This window comes from Erpetoichthys calabaricus, chromosome 13 (genome assembly GCF_900747795.2).
Source record: "Erpetoichthys calabaricus chromosome 13, fErpCal1.3, whole genome shotgun sequence".
Taxonomy (NCBI): domain Eukaryota; kingdom Metazoa; phylum Chordata; class Cladistia; order Polypteriformes; family Polypteridae; genus Erpetoichthys; species Erpetoichthys calabaricus.
The window spans coordinates 40813250-40835284 of record NC_041406.2 but is presented as its reverse complement, the minus strand read 5'-3'; the positions used below and the strand labels follow the sequence as shown (position 1 = coordinate 40835284).

Sequence of the window (22035 nt, the reverse complement as noted above, 5' to 3'; positions counted from 1 at the left end):
GTGCAGGAAGGAGCACCCAGGACATGAATCTCAGTGTCCTTATTGTGAGAAGGTAGCACTACCACTGCACCACAGTGCCACCCGAGACAGGCTCAGCGATGTGGATTTGCTAACTGTAGAAACACACATTCAGATTTATAAAATATATATTGTACATATATACGCTTTGAATTAATGCAAAAATTCTTCTTTTTGCATAACCTTTTTAATATAGAAGTACAGAATTTCAGGTTTATTTGTAATAACACCAAATTATATTACGTTATCATTTGATAAGCATTCATCGAGTATACACTCATGAATGTATTGGTTCAAATATACCAGTTAACTCTGCTTTCATAAAACCTGTCATTATTAAACTGTATTTCCCACTTCACTGGTAACACCGTCCCCCTTTTTTCAGCAGAAGTTCATCTTGAGCAGGATGCAATAATTATGTCTTAAATACGAATAAACAGATAGATGCCTGACAAAAATATGGTGTTTTGCTTTTAATTACATGCTTAAAAACATAAATTGCATATTATATCCAATAACGTTAAATCACTTTCAATCTCTTTTTTTTTTCAGGCAATACAGGATGAATTAGAAAGAAGAAGAAGTACATTCAAGGCGCTCTGTTAATGAACTACTGATGCTTCCTTTTCCACAAAATGGGTATGAGCTGAAGCAAAAGCCAGCCTGAAAGGAGCAAAGCAGAGGATGAATGAATGGATGATTGCTTTTCTTGCCAATGCGCAGCCTGGATTGTTATTTGTTGCACTTCAGAACTATTATATGCTGGCATAATTTAGTGGCCCGATGCCATGTCATGACTGGCCCATAGAGGAATGAAAATGACAGGCAGGAGTCAGTCCTGTCACGTTCCCATGGAGAGTCAAATGAATCGGTACCGGGCAGGTGCTTATCCTTTCCTATACCCTTCAGTAATCAGTGGACTTCATTTGCCTCTCCACAGACTTCACAGCCAAGCGCCAGCCAGTGGGTACAGCACTCCATCTCCTGCAAGTAAGTACGCCGGCCGGCTCTCTTTACTTTCTTTTCTGGTGACAAAGGGAACGCTTTGCAAGTGAGGTTACCATTAGTTCAACGGCTTTGTTTATTTATGGCACAGAAGGAAAAGATCTATTACTTTTTATATCCCTGTATCCTTGTACTGGAAGAACTGGAGTCAGAAAAAGAAAGAAAATTGAGGAATGAAATCTCATTTTCCGTTTCTTTTAAATACTGGAAGTGTTCGGTATCTTTTATATCGCAGCTTTCATAGAGAGAGATATAACATCATGTTATATCAGCTATAAAATAATTCACACAGGACAAATGACAGATAGTATGGCAAATGCAAAAAAAAGAACTTTCAAAGCTTATCTTTCATCAAAGTATAATAAACTGAAAACTTTAATAAACCTCTTATGATATTTCTTTACAACATGCCAATTTCAACTTTTATTAGTTAAATTAAATAAAGAGTACATTTTTAATTAAAATACTTAATTCAGGAAATAATTTGATGAACATGTGGAACAAGTAATTTACATTTATTTTAGATAAAGTGAAAAAATAATTACAATTTTATTTTATGGACTTCCTTGCACTTGATTTTGCAGAGGAAAGTAAATAATCTGCATTTAGTATAAAATCACATTATTCGATTGCAAAACAATTGCAGACGTGATTGACGTGATTAGAGTATTAAAGGCGTCCATCGATGTTCTCCCTCGTATTCTTATAAATGTTTGTCAGAATGCACTGCTTTTGCACAGGAAAGTTAAGATCCATAAATCTGGAAGACGAAGAAATTTATTTTAAAGATAATTAAAGATAATACTTTATAAATTACACCCTGAAAGCAATTTTATTTTAAAGTTTATTGTAGTGATGTGCTTGAATGATGGGGAAGTAGAAAAAAACTGGAACCTTGCAAACAAGTTTAACCGGGGCCCTATAATTTAAAATCTCTTAAATTTAGAATATATGTGTTAAATAAATGTGGTATTATTGAAAAGTTAAATGAAGATAAATAACACATTTAAAACATTGCAAAGATAATACTTTATGTTATTGTCATAAAAAATGTATTTAGAAAAATGTATTTTATTCTATCCATTCATCAAAAATTTGCTTTACTTGTCAAATTTGTGTAATGACTAATGCAAAGACATAAGTTTTTAAAGTAAATAAAATAAATATAACTGTTAAATGTACAATATAAAAGAGCAGATGACCGACATGATTGAATTATTGTATTAGTAGCATTACTGGCAAAGTATATAAACAATAAAAGTAAAAGTAATGTAAATAAAATTGTGACTACAAAATAGTAGTCTGCACTGGCCCTTCTTATACAGAGCCACTGTGTTGTCAGATCAGTCCACTTTCTTGTTAATTTGAACACCTCAGATTCTTCCATGTCCTTCTCCTGAATGATGACTGATCTCAGATGCTGCTTGGCATGCTGGAAGTTGACCACCAGTTCCTTTGTCTTGATGATGTTGAGTTACAGTTTGTTGTCCCTGCACCACAAGACAAAGTCCTCCACAACCTTCCTGTACTCTAACTCATCTTCATTAATAATGCAGCTTATAGATGGCAAGCACTGGTATTGTGCAGGAAGTCTGTTGTGTAGAGGGTAAACAGGAAGAGGGACAGGACGGTTCCCTGATATTATGGCCTTTTTTGTCATGGAATAAGACTAAACAATTTTTTAGTCCCTTTTCCTCCAAAAAACAACTCTGAAATGTAATGGCTTTCCCATCTCTTGCTCCATATGTTGAACCCACTCTGATTAGAATACCTGCACTGGAGCTGAGGTGACAACATAGGTACTTATCGGTTTCAGCCAATGTTATCACGAAGACCACAAGACTATTGTTGTTGCATTGTGGCTTTTGCCATTAGTTATAAACTTCAGTTGGTTAAATCAATTGAGTTTTGTGCATTGATTACTCTTTGAGGAAAACAGTCTGAGAAGGGCACTAGATGGCAACTGAAGCACAAGCAGTTTCAGCTAATAACAGTGCTAAAAGCTCCTTGGAAATTTTCATCTGTAATAACAAAGGATTCAGGTCAGTAACAAAGAAGATGTAAGAAGTGGGTGTTATACAGGAATTCAATAAAATACATACAAAATAAAAACAAAGTATAAAAAGAGCTAACAAGGTCATTATCATAGAATGTGGGTAAATGTGCAAGTATCTGTCGCTTATTTTTGAAGGTTATTCCTGGTGTTAATTGACAAACAGTATTATGGTAGAGTAACAAATTAATGCCTTCAAAAAACAGTTACATTTGAAACTTGTTAAAAATTGCAAAAGTTCTGAAAGCACAGCAGTTAAGATCAGGTTACACCTTATTGCAGGTTGCCACAGACTGGACACTTTAGTGACCTAACCTGGTCAATTAAAAATCTCCAGGACTTAAGTGAGCCATAACCAATGATATCTCTATTGTTTTATATTTCTACAGCACTATTACTAGTTTGAATGTTAGATGCTGTTTTAAAGAATTGCACCTACAGAGAATTTACACCATAAGGTCTGCTAAGTGGACACAAAAATAAGCTTGGAGTCAGGCAGTTTTGGCCATAATCCTGTACTGTCTCCACAAATGCTAGGATGTAGCACACTATAATCTGTTTACAGAATTAGGCAGTTGATGAGCTGGCTGAGAGCTCTATGCCTTTAATGACTAGAAGTTCCAGAGTGCAGGCACTCCTGGAAGTAACCTCAGGAGTTGGTTTAAAGCCACCACAACTTGTGCTAGATGCAGAACGAGTCTGGATTTGAAATGAGAATTTAGAGCACAAACATACATCAGGATCATAAGAGAGATAAAGAGCTATGAAGAGTAAATGCTTTGGTAATGCTAGAAAGTGTGCAAGTAGATGAGCCAACCAAAGTAACAGGCAGGCCTCGCCAAGTTCTTTTTTGTGTTTTTAGGAAAAGTAGCATGGATGCCCAGCTGTCACTCAGATTGGAAAAATGCAAAACAGTTTCCATTTATTATTTGGAAATTACCGTATATACTTGCGTTTAAGTTCTCCCGCGGATAAGTCGGGGCTTGATTTTACCGTATAAATTTCCAGTATTTTATAATGTTGGTCGTATCAGTCGAATGCAGAAAACTCACGCTATTGGTCCAAGAGATTATGATATGCTAACGCCCACCTGAGAGAGTAACCACGGAGCACACTGCCCTTTTTTTCTATGTATTGTACCAACATGACCACATGGTAGTACCAGAACTATTCCGAAGCCAACGTTTGCACTGTTTTGTGTTTTTTTTATCTCACACCCTCATACACCTTTATCGTGAAAGCATCCCTTATCTACTGTATGATGGAGCATTAGATCAGAAGAAAATATGAAGCTGGTTTTAAAATAAAAGTTGTTGAAGTGACGAAAGAAATTGGTAACTACACTCCTGCAACAAAATTTGATGTGTCTGAGAAACTGGTGCGAGATTGGAGGAGGCAAAAAGATGTAAAAGAAAAAAAAAATTAAGTGTCACATTTTTGAACGCCCGTATAAGTTGGGGTCTGATTTTATGATCGATTTTTCGTGTTTCAAGACCCGACTTATACGTGACTATATACAGTATGGTACTGTATTATTCGGATATTGTTCAAAAGTCAAACTCCCTTTATTAACGAATAATGGATTACGAGTGCCTTATGATACATGACATTTTTCGTTTCGCCATTAGGAACAAGAACGTATAAATTATTTGCTGATCCTACTCTGGAACAGGCGATGTATAGCTGGCCGTGCAAACAGCATGGTTCATTGAGTTGAACTCCAGTAACTTTAAGCGATTGTCCTTGCACTTTATTTATAGACATCACCAGTGTAGGATGTACTGGAAATTGAAGTCGTTTGAATTCCTAAAGGGAGTTCACTGGAAATCATAAGTATATGTGGGATGAGAATGTCCTCCCCCTTTCCAATTCTGGTTAGAATAGTAGCTTCGATCACATGTGGATGACGTGATAGTGTTGCCACATTTCTCACAACCTTCATATATAATTTTTTTTCAGAATTAAATTAGAACTTACTATTTTAGGGTTTTCTTTAATTTTCGAATCATGTTCACACATTTACATTTTTTTAATAATCCCCAAAACTGTAGCTTTTGGATGTTTACTCTTCCTCTCACTTGGTGATTGTGTTGTGACAGAACATTGGGACAGATAAACTTTCTTGCCTCTTTATTAGATATGTAAGCACACAACTTTCTTTGATTTCACTTTATTCCTGGGGTGGACAATTAGTACAAAGTTGCCTTTTCCTGTTAACAGTAACAGAAGATGACAGTCTTATAGTCATGTACAGAAAAAATGCTGCTGTTGCTCTGTATTAAATCACCATTATGTCTAAAAATGAAATATTATCAGCATAGTAGCCAACCTGATACATTGACTGTTAAATCAAATATTCCTCAAAGCCAAAGCGTACAACATATGTTTACTCGAGCCAAAAGGCAAACCTAATTAAGGGCATATTAATAAATGTCTGGCTCCAGCATTCTTAAGTGGTAGCCACACATGCCTCTTTGTCTTTCGTTTCTGCAGCTTATTTTCTTTTGCTCAAAGTTAAAGGCAAGATTTTGTCTTGAAAACAAATGAGGCAAAGTTTTTATCTGCACTTGTGAAGCAGATTTTTCCCTTATATGGTCACTCATTTTAACAGAACTTCACTCATCAATCTAATCTAATAAGACAGACAGAGTATGGACAGGGAAATGGGAGAAACTGTCAAAGCAATTGTTAGAAACGAGGACTGGAGGAGGGTGCCTGTCTGTGTTGCCTGTCTGCATCGCCTGCTGTTAATTTCTACATACGTGTGTAAATAATATTGTCTATCATAGTGCCCCATTAAACTCATAACCAGTCATTTAACAATATTGCATCCCAGTGATGCAGAGAAGAGCTCACTGGGAGGCTTTTCGCTTAATAGAATAAGTGTAATGTGTTGCAACTATGGTTACAGAATTTAGCAGTATTTATTTTAGCTAAGTGGATCCCTTCAGTCTTTCACTTGTTTTATTATATACAATGTTAGCCATCCATCAATCCATCTAATTAAAGTCTCATCTAATCTAGTTAAGGGGGCTAGAGTCCTATCCCAGCAGCATTAAGCACAAGGCCAACCCTAAGATGAAGTGCCAGTCCATTGCAGACACACTCATGCACACACCCACAACAAACGTAAAGGCACAGTCACGCAGATATGCACATCTGTTAGATGTGGGGGGAAAGCAGGAAACCTGAAGGGAAAAAAAAACATCTGAACCAGGAAGAACATTCAAACGCTGAAGAGACAGTGGCAGAACTTTTGTTTTTAGTTGAATAAAATGTCCTAACATTCGTTGCATTCTTTAGTGCAGTGCTTCTCAACGTTCAGTCCTGAGGACTCCCTGTAGCTGCAGGTTTTTGTTCCAATCAGCTTCTCAATCAATCCGTCATTGTCACCTTTAATTGATCTCACTGTTTAATTAGCTGATACATTTTTTTCTTATTATTTTGCATTTATAAAAAGGTGCTATACAGTCAGATTTACACTTAGGGAATCAAGGCATATTTGTATTTTTTCTGTATCGTTAAATACTTTCTTTGTTTTGTTTTTTAATTCACTTTTTCTGTGGCCTTTACTTTCTTATTAGTATCTGAATACCCAGCCCAGAGGGAACTGGGCGGTCTCATGGTCTGGAACCCCTGCAGATTTTTTTTTTTCTCCAGCCATCTGGAGTTTTTTTTTGTTTTTCTGTCCTCCCTGGGAATCAGACCTTACTCTTATTCTATGTTAATTAATGTTGTTTTATTTTAATTCTTACTTTGTCTTTTTTTCTCTTTTCTTCATCATGTAAAGCACTTTGAGCTACATTATTTGTATGAAAATGTGCTATATAAATAAATGTTGTTGTTGTTGTTGAATACGGTATCCTTCAATAAGGGCGCGCACATAAAGGCGAGCTTCAAAAGGGCGACCTCAATTGGGCGCAGCGAATAAAGGCAAACGCAACAAAATTATTACAGAAAATTTATTAGATAAAGGCAATGAATGAACGTATAAAAAGGCAAAAGCACGAATATTAAAACATCCAATTAATTAATGCATGAACTTCTAACGAACTATTTCTGGAACAAATTTGTGAAGAAAATTTATTAGATAAAGGCAATCATTGAACGTATAAAAATGCGAAAACAAGAATATTAAAACATTCTTGTTTCGATCTTCGCCAGATCTGGAACATGGTTGTGCGTAGATGGTCTCTTGACAAATAATCCATTTGTAGTATGACAGCAAGACGAACATTTCCCAATCCTATATTCAGTGCATTTCCAGATGTGTTTCCCGTTGATAGTTTTCTCCTTTCTGAATGTGTAGCCTTCGACTACGAGTAGATCTGCACCTTTGTTGCTCTTCACATATTCCAGAGCCCTTTGAACTAAATTATCTACGAACGCCTTTATTTGCCGCGCTCAATTGAGGTCGCCCTTTTGAAGCTCGCCTTTATTTACGTGGGCCTTTGTTCACCGCGCCCAATTGAGGTCGCCCTTTTGAAGCTCGCCTTTTTGTGCGCACCCTTATTGAATAGAGCCGTTGAATACAGACAGTTAATGTTGAGTGGAGCAGATACCACTGCAAATAACTCTGAAAGGAGCAACTACTTCAGTGTTAGTTAGCCACATGTATGATTGTTAGTAAATAATTGTCTAAATAACCAAACAATTAAAAATTAAAAAAAATAATACATTGCCGAAAATATTAAAGGAACTCTTAATCATCATACAAAAATCAATGATGCTTCAGGGATATCAATCTGTCCAGTTAGGAAGCATAAGCGATTGTGGATCATCTTCACCTGCTTTGGTGCAAATGAAAGTGACAACAGGTTCACTGGAGAGGCAACAGTAAGGCACCCCCCAAAAATGGGAATGGTTTTGGAGGTGGTGGCCACAGGCAATTGCTCTGTGTTCATCCTTCCTGACTGATTCTTCTCTAGTTTTGAGTTTTGCTAGTGTTCTTGTCACTACAGGTACAATGAGGTGGAGCCTGCATCGGATTCAGGTTGCACAGGTAGTCCAGCTCCTCCAGGATGGCACATCCATAAGTGCCATCACAAAAGCATGGAGGAGATACCAGGAGAGAGGCCGTTACACAAGGAGAGCCGGACAGGACTGTAGAAGGGCATCAACCAGGCAGCAGGACCAGCATCTGCTCCTTTGTGTGAGGAGGAACAGTAGGAGCACTGCCAGAGTCCTACAAAATTTCTCCAGGTGGATAATGGTGTGCATGTTTGTGACCAAACTGTGAGGAACAGACTCCATGAGGGCCCAACATCTTCTAGTGGCACCTGTGCTCACAGCCCATCACCGTGCAGCTTGATTGTCATTTGCCAGAGAATACACAATTGGCAGTTCTGCCGTTGGCGCCCCGTTCTCTTCCCAGATGAGAGCAGCTTCACATTGAGCACATGTGACAGATATAAAAGAGTCTGGAGATGCTGTGGTGAACATTTTGGAGCCTGCAACACCATCCAGCATGGCCGATCATCAGGAACGTATACAGACACGTGGGGACCATACACACTACTGAGTCTCATTATGAGTTTGATCAGCCTGTGATTTCAGTTTTTGACTTTGATTTGAAGGATGACATAAATGCAGCCCTTAATGGGTTGGGGATTTTGGTTTCCATTAACAATTGCTACATCATTTTGTTTTCAACAAAGTACACAATATTATTCAGTAAAAAATTTTGTTTGTCTATTTCCAGTATATTTCATTCATTGACATCTGACATATGATATAAGTGTCCCCTTAATTTTTTTGAGCAGTATATTTAAAAGGAAAGATAATGAATCCTTATCCATTTATCACATATAAATTCCTGCTTCATTCTTTCTCACTAACCAGTTTGTAATTTCCGGTGGATTATAAAAAACATATAGAGACTGGGAAATAATGGCTTGCTTAATTAAGGTAGGAGTCCAATTATCGAAAGAAGTGGGCTGGGATGAAAACCTGCACCCGCAGGGGGTCCTGAGGACTGAACGTTGAGAACCACCAGTTTAGTGTACAAATAATGCTATTGTGCCACACAGTAAAGTGCTAATTGTCTTTTTCTAGTGCCTTGACATTAAATACCTGCCTTCATCTGGGGCTTCTGTATATGGCAGTAGCTTGCGCTTGAGGCTTTTGTTGCACTCTCACTGTTTAACCATATATCATTTATTGGATATTTCAAGTGAAGCATCTACATTTTCTCACTGAACTGTCCATCTATCTGTCCATCCATCCATCCATCAATTTTTATCTAGTTTAAGTTCAGAGTACTTGGTGCCTACTTGACATCAATAATCACAATTCATCATTGACATCTCTCAGTGTGTTAAATTCTACAACTGGCTGTGTTAAATGCAGTATCTTTATAGCTATTTTGCAAGTTCTTGGCTACTGTTAGGAAATGTTTTATTTTATTTTGTAGTTTTAGTTGGCTCGATATAACTTTATTATTGCTATGCTTAGTTTATTAAGGGGCACCTTAATAACGGTGTGAGCCCCAGAATTCTGCTACACACTCCAGGGGTGTTGACACTCAAGATGGTTGGCTGTGACTCGCCTTTTTATGTTGACTTTGATATCTGATCATTTCTTTTTTATTTCCTGCAATATGCAACTTTCTGGACTTGAACTTTTGAGTGCCTTCGCAACTCTGTGCTGCTCCATCAATTTCCTTTTGTTGCTTATACCACTACTTAAGCCACCAAATAGTATGTTTTTCCGTGCTTCCACTTCACTAAGCACGACCTCCATTTCACATTTGCTGAAATTCTTCTTTTTAATAAGTGCTTTTACCATTGTCACCATTGTCTTTTAACAAAACAATGAAAGGAAAGGGCTATTTATATTGATTTGTATATTCAAATACGCAAAATTCTGGGAGGAGTGCTGTAGCCGTGTGTGTTAAATTTCACGTTGATTGGGATTTATAAAGAGAAACTGCATAGAACTTTGCTTACGTACAGTTTTACACATCTGAATTTTTTTCTGCATACACACATTTCTAGCTTTGTCCATATGCCATGTTTTATTTTGAATTCTACACAAGGTGTAAGAAAAGGTGCTGTTTTTTATTTCTTTTCATTATTTGTTGTATTTATTTTTTATATTTTGGATTTTTTGACTAGAAATTTTACCGATGTGCCGTTACTCAAAGTGTTAAGGCTAGGCACATATGTCAACATGTGATTGATGTGAATTTGTTTCTTTTTACATTTTTTCCTAGTCTTTATGCTGTCTGTTTTGTGAATTTTTGCGTTCTGTGCTATTTTATTACGTAAATTTAATTATTTTACTATTTTAAGTAATGATTTGGTTTTAATTACATCGATTTATTTTACCATTTCATTTGAAAAATAATTATTAATTTATTTTCATAATGTCTTTTTGTTTTACCATCACATGACTGCAATCACCACTACAAGTAATGCTAGTGGGTCTTCTGGTATAAATATGACAGCAGTCACATAATCTGGTATCCCCTCTTGGATAAATCTCTATCTGTGTGAACAAAACTTTAGGTTAGGTTAGCTTGTAGATTTTATTTCAGGTTCCTGACTGTGGCTTTGATTTTGACCAATAGTTCTTAAACAGTCTTTTTCTTGTGATTCAATTTTGCCCATTGCGTGTCTTTGCAACCTATAATTGCTGCAAAATAGCGGCAGATCATCGTACTGTTCCTCCTTTGAGAACCACTGCTGACTATCATCGGGGAGTTGAGGGTGGTAATTCCATTTTGTAGAAATGCAGCCATTCATCATTTGGGGAATGCGTGAATTTCCCTTAGAGAATTGCCATTGATTGTTGTCTGGGGCATTGGTTTCAACCTTGTAACATTGCAAGACTTTCAACAAATTGTTCACGACCCATTCTCATTCATTACAATTGTAGTTCACAATCCAGGGCTTCCCAATTTCAGACATCATACAACCCAAAATGGTTTGTGGCCCATAGTTTAAGAAACACTGTTTTAGACAATTCCTCTTCGTTTTGTTCTTAAAATTCATGATACTCTAATTTTTGTGGTATGACTCTTTCTTCCGACTCTTTTTTTCTTTACCCAGGCAAATCATCTCCACGGGCCTCATGTATAAAACTTACTTACGCTTGGATAAATGCATAAGACATTTCTTACACAAATGTTGGGATTTATAAAGCACAAACTTGCGTGAAAATTAGCTTAATGTTCCGGCAAGTTTCGACCATGCAGACTATTTTGGTGTTGGTGTTTTTGTGACACCAGGTGGTAGGACAATGAAGTGAACAAAAAACCTGTTGTGTTGTGCATTTCAATATCACATTATGAAGTTCTTGAACTAATCATTTAAGTTAACAGACAGGTTCTGTCAATACAGTAGCCTTCAAAGTTGGTGATATGCCTAATGCATACACTTAATGTTAATTGTCTAAGTGTTTCTTTCAACCTATTTTTTTTATAACTGACAATGGCAGTGTTAGCTCTTTTGGAGGATATTGCCAAATACAAGCTATAGTTTTTTGACTCGTACGATGACTTGCTTATAAGCCAATTTAGACATCCTAGAGCTGTCCTTTTGGAGTTGTGTGGCAAATTAGCACATTAAACAGGGTGGTCCAGATCTAATTATGCAACTGTTCAACTGACAACCGTCTTCCTGCAATTTTGGAATGCATGGCAGATGCTGCCATCTATCGGCAACAAAAACAATTTTAAGTGAAATCTCTATGTGCAGGGCAGGTGCTGTGAATTCTCTATGTAATAAACTTAATAAGTTATAGCGTAATGAAAATGCATAATTAGATCTGGACCACCCTATAGAGACCATCATGCAGAAATCATGTGATCCTTGTTCCATTACTGGTTTTAACAACTGTATTATACTGTATTTGGTGATGGGTTCTTTTCAGTATGAACTGGATGACTGGTCAGGAATCTCATGGTCATCTCTAAGCTGTGTCATTGCATTTGTATGGGATGGTATAATATTAATGCTACCCAGATACATGCAATTTCTTTACGGTCTGGGTAAGACGAGATCAAAAGGCAATTTGCAGCGATTGCTGCTTTTCCTAATCTAATCAGTGCAAATGACTGCACACATGTTGCAATAAAGGAACCATCGCAGAATGAGTTAGCCTTTGTAAACAGAAAGCATTTTAATTCAATTATTATAAAACTAATACGTGATACTCAAATATGTTCATTTTTCTGAGGTGGCCCAGCTCCATCCAAGATTCCTTTATTTTATCAAATAGCAAAATACCCGCGCTTCGCAGCGGAGAAGTAGTGTGTTAAAGAGGTTATGTAAACATATATATACATATACAATACATATATATACATATCTACAAATACACATATCTACATATACATATATATACATACATATACACATCCACATATACATATATATATATATATACATGTACAAATGTACACATCTACATATATATATACATATGTACATATATATACATATAAATATATACATATCTACATATATATACATATGCACATATATATATATATATATATATAAATATAGACATACAAATATACATACATTCATACATTCACATATATATATATATATATATATATATATATATAGCAAAATACCCGCGCTTCGCAGCGGAGAAGTAGTATGTTAAAGAGGTTATGTAAACATATATATACATATACATATACAGTATACATATATACACATATCTACATATACATATATATACATTTATACATATATATATATACATATACACATCCACATATATATCCATATATATATATTCACATATCAACATATATATATACACATACATATACACACATACATAAACACACACATATACATCCATCCATCCATCCATCCTCTTCATATATACATATATACATACATACATAGTGCGTTGTAACACGGGCTGTGATTGTTACATGGGAGGGAAATGACAAATCACAGCTTCCCGCTTTCTAATCTGGCCTGTGATTGGTGCTTTGACTGATGCCCAGATCCCACAGTATGTCCCCTTAGGAGAGGCGTTAGGCAAGTGTAATTGAATAGCGGTTCTGCAAGTTTAGCATTACACCTGTTTTTAAGGCTTATTGACTGAAAGGGGCTTTCATGAATAAACTTAGGGCTTTGCTATAGGATACACCCTCCACAAGTTAAGGAAGTAAAAATAAAGGTATATATTTCTGTTTTATTTAAACCTTTTAAGTTTGTATGCAGGCGGCATGGTGGCGCAGTGAAAGGTGCCAGGTAGGAGACCTGGGTTCGCTTCCCTGCGTGGAGTTTGAATGTTCTCCCCGTGTCTGTTTGGGTTTCCTCCGGGTACTCCGGTTTCCTCCCACAGTCCAAAGACATGCAGGTTAGGTGCATTGGCGACTCTAAATTGTCCCTGGTGTGTGAATGTATGTGCCCTGAGGTGGGCTGGCACCTTGCCCGGGGTTTGTTTCCTGCCTTGTGCCCTGTGTTGGCAGGGATTGGCTCCTGTATTTAGGATGTAGCGGGTTGGATAATGGATGGATGGACATTTGTATGCATAGCCCTATTTGCCCGTTTTCGTTTTTTTTCTTTCTTCAGTAATATTTCAGGAAACCCGGAGCTTGTCAATTCAAATCCTGGTACTGACACCACTGTGTGACCCTGAGGAAGTCACTTCACCTGCCTGTGCTGCAAAAAACAGAATTAATGTAACAAATTGTACCTCAGATGTTGCAAGTTGCTGGAATAAAGGCATAAGTAAAATAGATAAATATGTATTATACACATAGGAACTATTCATTTATTCTGCCACCTGACACGTGCCAAGATGAACACATGGATGACCCAAACAGTGAGTTGGATGCAACAGTAATTCAAAGGTGTTTGGATATTGTACATGAATGTAAAGAGACTTGTATGTATTACAACACTGACATTTACAATACTTGGCAAAATTACTTTTTAATAAGTTCTATAAGAATGTTCTTAATAAATCGCATTTCTGCATGTACACCCTGCATTAATTTACACTATAATTGCTGTGGCAACCACTAACAGAAGCAGCCAAAAGAAGAAGAAGAAGAAGACTGGCAGTATTCTGGGCACTGCATGACAGCCCATTGCAATTGCTTTCTTCACTCACCTACTCCCATTCTTGATTTTGTTTCTTTTAATTGTGACTCCCGCAGGTAGACCAGCAAAAAGAATGGTTGTGGGGTTCTCCACTACAGTCAGTAATACCTCAAGTTCACATTCACTTAACTTTCATTTTATGCCTTTTTTCCTCTGTTCTTTCATGGTTTGTAGTAAACAAGTTATTCAGGAACATGGACAAATTTATATGGTGATTAAATCATGAATATTCAAAGTGGGTGTTTTTTTAACCACACAGGATTACCAACAGTCATCGACAGGGTGTGGCTAAAAGTGTTTGCACAATTGTATACTTTTAAGATGATTTGAGGTTAATAAAGGAATTTGGCGTGGTATGTGGTGTACATACGGTTTTATAATTAGATTTTTTCTTGTGCATACACCATTTTTGCCATTTCTGGATGAGCAAAATTTTAGTATGGAATCTTACCAAGTTTTTATATATGAGGCCCCAGGGCATTCCTATATTCTCACAATAATCCTTGGGTACTTGTATGTAACCTTAACATGCCTAATGATTATGAGCGACTTGAAATTAAGTTTGTCACAGAGATCGACCTTTTAAGAGAAGAGCAGGTTCTGATGAAAGAACAGATTAATAAGATAGTTACTACTACACAGCAAGCTATTACAGAAGTTACAATATTACAGCAGAAAGCCTGGAGTATTGCTTCTAGTGTTACTCTGACACATACTCTTAGGTCTCATAGTGCTCATCCTGATTGTTTTGTGTGTGATTCAAATAAATATTGTTTTGATAATCAATGGGAACCAATGTTCGATCAGCAACCATGTATTTATTTCTCTTGTAGAGCTCAAACAGCCTTCATTATTTCTCCAAAGCCTCTTCATGGAACATCTGCATTTTTTGCTAACAAACACCGAAACTCATTTAATCAGCAACCTTCCTTAAAGAACTTGCAAGGGTTTTTGATCACCGTGATAGGAAACACACAGCAAACTATAAACTGTTGAGATGCAAGCTAGGTATGAGATTTGTGAGTTCGTTCGTCAAGATAATTAAGACACTTGCTGCAGATTTAGGTTGGGAAGACACTATACTTGGAGGAGATAAAAGATGAAAGGCCAAAATATGATTTAGGAGACTCTCTGGATGAGGTCTTAGAATTCACATAAAACATTGGGGCAAGCTTTGAGGAACAAAAATTGGAAAAGAAGAGAGTCTGATCTTTTCTCTTTCTTTTAGTTAAACCTTCTACTTCATCTGGGGTGGAAAAACAAGTTCATATAAAGAAAGAGAAAACAGGAGTGTGTGCAAAGGAACGTCAACACTAAATGGTTTCAAGCTTATGCTTATATTGTGGTGAGCCTGGGCATTAAATCACTACTTGTCCAAAGCTTCAGGGAAGTTGGAGTGCCTCTTATTTTACGGTGGGTGAGGCAGACATTTGTAATCACTTATATATTAGCAATATATTACTGCTAGCTAGAGTAATACAAACAGAAATGTTTGTATTTATTGTGTCCTGTTTGGGAGAAAATTTTATAAGCTCAGACTCTGCCAAACAGTGTGGTGTTGATCTGAAGCCCATAAATTGAGCGTTTCAGCATTAGCCAAACTATAGGCTATCATTAAATATTTTTAATGATTCAATGTAGTATTAAAAGTGGTTTTCCTTTCATCCACCTCACCAAAGCAAATAAGGCTGTAAGCCATTCTGAGATCTAGTTTTGTGAACATAGTTAAACCTGTAATTTGATCAAGGAGAACGGTAATAGGTAGTTATTTTTAACAGTGATTTTATTAGATCCTTATAATCAACACAGGGTTGAAGGGTATATCCAGTCCTTCTTGGAGAGGAAAAAGGCACCAATAGTATTAAAAGAAGGTCTGTTAAATCAGTTTCAAATGTTTTCTTGAATATATATTCATCCATGGCCTTAAATTCTTGACAACGCAATAGATAAACTCGACTTTCCTTATCATTACTGATGCCCGCATCCACTTTTACTTACAATGCCCTAAAATAATGTTATTATATATTAAAATTACACTAAGCTGACTTTTACAAATGAAGTCAGCATTTAAAGTAAGATGTCTGCATGTTAGTCTGCCTCAAAGCCTTCAACTAGGCATACAGAATGGTAACATTTCAGTGCTAATTATTCTTAAAATAAGTTGTTCTTTAACAAATACAACATTCCAATTAAAATAAAAAAGACCTCTATGAGAAGACAAAAGTCCCATTTGGCCATGAAGTCATTTTTTTTTCAATAACTCAAGAATATATTTCCAGGCATAATGCTTATGTTGTAGGTTCTCTCTGGCTTTCTGCCTAACAACATGTTCAAGGTGTCCATATTCATGACGCCACACCTGGGATTTAATAGCAGAGACCATAAGGCGTTCACATTCCAGTGTTATGTGCTTTTTTTCTAGCTGGCATTAGGCCTTCATAAAGATTTCATAAAGTAACCATTTTGCTTCTTTCTCTTCAAAACCCAAGTATTGTTCTTGCCATTGTCAATTACTTCTTCTCCCTTTTTACATCCCCACTGGTTTTGATTGTGTGTGTTTTTTTTCCTATCATTTAAACAGTTTGCTGGCATTTCAGGTATTCCTTGATAATTTCTTAAAAGCGTCTACTATTTCATCTTCCTGCAGTCAAAGCACTCATTGTCATTTTCATCAACACCTGCTGCTCTAATTCAGTCTTTGTTGGCTTTTCGTTGCCACAAAACTCTTTAATGTGCTGCCTCCATCTGCTCCAGGGTTGCTGTTTTACTCAACAATTCACCATTTTCATCTTTGATCACCCAGCTGCCATTGCATCTGTTTGCCTGACAAGTGTTTCATCTTTCTTTGTATTCAGATGACCTCTTCATGCACAACTTACTTGCCTTCTCCAAATTCTATACCTCAGTTTTCATCTACATCACTCCCAGCTGTATTGGCCCTGGAATTTTATCTCAATGACAGACATTCTTCGTACATAATAAGATCATACCAAGCTAGACTCATACAATACTGGCGAGTTTTGCAAAATATCCATTCTCTCTGAAAAGTGTCTGCTTATTTTTGTGTCCAATCATCCGCCTTCAAACACACACCTCAGATCAGCAGGCAAAGGACAAAATACTCAAACATTACAAAACATAGCATTTAGTTTGACTTTTAATGGTGACCTGGCTTGTTGGAATAAATAACATCATCAAAGCAAGAGTCCATGGTCCATTCTTTTTGGCCAATAGGTGTCAGACTTGTGTTGCTCCTAGTTGGGGAAGTTGGGAAAAGACTACGTATTCATCAGCAAGTTTGGGAAGGATTAAAAGAAGGCTAGAATTCTTCTCATCCTTTGGAAGGCAGTGTAACATTGCTCCATTTATGGATGCTGTGGCTGTTTTGCATTTATTGTTGCATGCATATAGCTTCCAATTACAGTTGCTATACATGTTGCAATGTCACAACATGTTGTGCCATTATGATACACCTATATAAGATGGTGGAACCCAGCGATATGCCTTTGAGCTCTTGTTTTGTTGATTCATTTTCACTTGGTTCTCTCAGTGTGAGACCTTAGCCCATTTCTTAGACAATGATGTTTCCAATTCTTTTTGGTTACTTGATCACACATCTTCAGCTCAACCCTTCGGTGACCCTTCTGAGATCTTAACATAAAGGTACACTGATGCCAGAAGTTACTAGAGGGACTTCTTGCTTGGTGCTCCAGGAATAGAAACAGCAACTTTTCTTTACCTGGTAGTGTCAGGATTTATATATTGTACATCTAAATCCATTTTGGGAGTTTAGAAGATTTTTGTCTATAACCTTTATTTGTGTTTTGTATACATTTTTGCATCCTTCATGGTGTTATTCATGTTAGTGTCAAGGTGGTTTCTGAAAGCACTTTTCTGTGACAACTCAAATTACACAGGTCAACAAACATTTTGCTACTGGGATTCTTTTACCTGTACTTTAACAAATTTCAATTGCTGACTCCAAATCTGAAAACCGTTTTCATCCAGCACATCCCATTGTTTAGTTATGATGTTCCAGGTTTTGGACAACTAGGGTGACTGGACAGTAAAGGCGATGCGTTTCAGCATTTCAGAAATAAGTTTGGTCTCGAGAAAAGTGAAGCCAAAATTAAGGAAGGTGTTTTTGTTGGCCCGAAAATACGTGAACTGATGCTTGACAATGAGTTCAAAAGGAAACTGAAGCCAACTGAATCAGCATCCTCATTCATACAGATTGTCCAGAATTTTCTTGACAGTCACAGAGCAGAGAATTATACTGAGCTTGTGGAGAATATGTTGAAAGTATATTAGCTTATGGGAGCCAGAATGTCACTGAAGATGCATTTTTTACATTCTCATCACAACTTTTTTCCACCAAGTCTAAGCGATGTCAGAGATGAGCATGGGGAAAGATTTCATCAAGATATAAAGGTGATGGAAATCTGATATTGGGGAAAATTTACTCCGAGCATGATGGGTGACTACTGTTGGTTCATGCAAAGAGAGACAGATGTGCAGTACAAGCGCAAAAGCAAGTGCCTCAGACAATTTTGAGCACACTGACCTGCTTTTATATTGAGGTAAATTGACATAAATATGTTTTAAACTGTCTCTGGTATCATCTTCTGGTTTGTTTTCAGAATAAACATATTCAAACAATTTTGGTGGGACAGAGTCCAAACTCTAGATATTTTGTTGATATATTATATTGATACTCAAAAGGGTCAAAACGACAATGATGTGTATCTCAAAAATCTGATGTGATAGCTTAATTCCAATTTCATATATGAAATCAGTGTAAAAAACTTAATAAAGAGCTGCTCTGAAGTTCCCAGTAGCAAACAAAAAAATATTTTTTTTTGTAGACCAGTGTTATTAAATTAACCATAAAAGTTTGTCAATTGCTCCTTAAGTTAGGGGAATTAATTTGAAGGGTCAGCAGAACCTGTTCAGACACAGATCCAACATCTTGAGGACTACAAGAAGCTGCTTCTCTTTGTAGAAGGTTTCAAAGTCAATGTTGTTTGATATTTCATTTTGATAAATCCAACATTTCATTGCTCACAAGAAACTTTGAGAATGGGTAACTACATTTTAGACAATGAACATTCTGGCTATAATATTTTACCCAGATTCAGAACAATGTCTGAATCATCCCAACAAAGTACTGTAGTTACAAATAAGATACTGAGTTTTAGTGTTACTTGCAAGAATTTGGATTCTGCCTAGAATGAACCTGCAATTTTTTAGGTGTTTTATAATGGTTCATCAGAAAATGTTGATGGATCCCCATAATTTAAAATTTAACCTTTTCTGGGCTCAGGGTGCAAATATTACATATTCAAACAGAAAAATCAATGTAAATAATCATAAAACCTATAAATATTCCTCGTAATATTAATAACGTATAACAGATCAAATATATAGGACGTGAAACACCAAAATTAATATTTCATCCATCCATCCATTATCCAACCCGCTATATCCTAACTACAGGGTCACGGGGGTCAGCTGGAGCCAATCCCAGCCAACACAGGGCGTAAGGCAGGAAACAAACCCTGGGCAGGGCGCCAGCCCACCACAGGGCACGCACACACACACACACACACACCAAGCACACACTAAGGACAATTGAGAATCGCCAATTCATTTTTATAATATTATTTACAAGAACCAGGTAATGAAAAATACAAAGTAAATTCCCAATGGAAATGATCAATAAATAATCAAAAAATCAACACATTGTAAACATGATAAATAAAGAAGATCATAACAGGAGAGTCATAGAAATAAACAATGTAAGCCACTGTTAGCACTAATCGGTTCACAAAAGTAAAGAATATATCATAAAATTTACAACAACCTGACATCAGGAAAAGAAATAGTTTTTGGATTAATTCTAAAAACAAGCGACTATCACTCAAGTACTATTTAGCCAAGAAAAATTATTACAAATAGGTTAGGAATCTTAGCCTTGACTTTTTTTTTACTTTGCTTTTTGTTTTTGTTCATTTATCAATTAGTTTTCTATCAATCATATTATTTATTTATTTATTTTCTTTTTAGACTTGGTGCCTGTTCCTGACTATAATTCCTGGTTTAAACAGCAATCACTGTAATTTCCTAGAACTTTATTTAATTTTATTCCCTGTCCATAATACCAAGGAATAGCAGATATTTGACTTCTGTAATCCAAGTCAAATGAAAGGAAACTCTCATCTTCACACAAGTGTTTCCAAATAAAACTTTATATATTTCACTGGATTTTTATTGAAGTATCTCTGGCTTTCATTTATATTATCTCTTCCATTCTCTCATTACGTATACTGTTTATTGTTCAGTTTATATTGAAAGAACAGCAAGTCCCTTCACACTAGATTGATTATCTGAGTTTATCTGTTTTTTTAGATTAGTTTTATTGTCGCTCAGTGTTTTAACAACGTTTTGTTTTATGAATATGTTTTCTTCCAGAATGAAAAGTCATAAGCGTGGCCCGTCATGCGACTTGAGTCTGATAAAACTCTGCAGTGTTCTGTGCCAACCAGTCCACACTGGCATTTCCAACCTCATGATTTTTATATGCTCCATTTTCATTAGTTAAAAAGATTGGCATTGCAATCGTCCACATATAATGCTGAGCTCAGAGTTATTTAAAGAGGCATTAAGATAATCAATCTACACCAGCCATAAAGTCAATAAATGTCAAGCATGGAGTGTAATAAAATTTTTATTGAGCTTCATTTGTGAACATCTGTATAAATCATTCAATAGCTCACCAAAGCAGTCTGGGTAGCAGGATAGTTGAACTTTTATTCCAAGTCTCTTCATCCACTCGGACAAAACTACTATTTGTAAGTACAGTAAATAAAAATAAGAAAATTAAACATTTTAAAATATTATAACTTTCAAAAACTAGTTTTATTGTTTTGTTTTAAATCGGAGCCTATGCTGGACAAACCCATACAGTATGCATATAATGCCAATGAGGCTGATGTCAAGACCTGGGACTGATGGAGGAAATCTGCATTGACATAAGCAGAACATGCAGACACTTCCCAGAATTCAGTCCTGCATAGCTGACTTATGCACATCTAGAGACTAGAGATAATGATGAAAACGTAAAGTGGTATTTAATAGGCTTTGGAAAACTAGATGCAATTTGTTCAGCTCAGTAGCCAGTGCCTGTTTCAGAACAGTAGTTTTACTTTATGTAAGGAAGTTTATCAAAGGTCAAGTAATACTTTTAATGTCAAGGAGTAGCCATCTGTAAATAACCAGGCACATACAAGTTCTGGTTAAAAATGAGAGTTAACTTTCTTGTTCGTTTCAAGTAAAAGGTACAGATAATAGGGGAATGCTCTACATGGAGTGAGGTTATCATTGGAGCCCCTCAGGGGTCTGTCTTTTTCTGATTTATATTAATGACATAGACTCCAGTATAATCTTGTGAAATTCACAGATGACACTACAACTGGAGAAATTCCAGACACTGAAAAGGCAGGAGAAATATTTTAAAAAGATTTGGACAAGCTTCAGAACTGGGCGAATACTTGGAACATGAAGTCTAATGCAGAACAGTGCAAAGTGCTGCACGTGAGCAACATCAACATCAATTATGAAAACAAGATACAATGTAATAAAGGACGCAACCTCTGAAAAGGATTTAGGGGTTTATGTTGACACAACGTTTTATCATCTTAGCAATGTGCAAAATCAATTTAAAAGGCAAATAAAATTTTAGGTTATATCGTTAAAACTGTTGAATATATAAAGGGAAGTTATGCTTAGACCAGGGGTTCTCAAACGCAGTCCTGGGGGCCCACTGTGGCATTGGGTTTTTCTTTCAACCAGATTCATAATCGGTGATAAAAATCAATT

At 36.3% G+C, this 22035-nt stretch overlaps 1 protein-coding gene across 5 annotated transcripts in view; it reads left to right on the top strand.

Annotated features, from left to right (window-relative positions):
• The first annotated feature begins 580 nt into the window (after positions 1–580).
• LOC114664168 (retinoic acid receptor beta) overlaps positions 581–22035 on the top strand; it is a 572516-nt gene continuing 551061 nt past the window's right edge. Inside the window, exon 1 of one of the 5 annotated variants that reach the window (XM_051936144.1) lies at positions 581–1008. In XM_051936144.1, the coding sequence (XP_051792104.1) occupies positions 831–1008 (178 nt within the window). In that variant the 5' untranslated portion in view covers positions 581–830. The remainder of the gene's footprint in view (positions 1009–22035) is intronic. The other 4 variants (XM_028818157.2, XM_051936142.1, XM_051936147.1 and 1 more) reach the window with 4 other exon arrangements.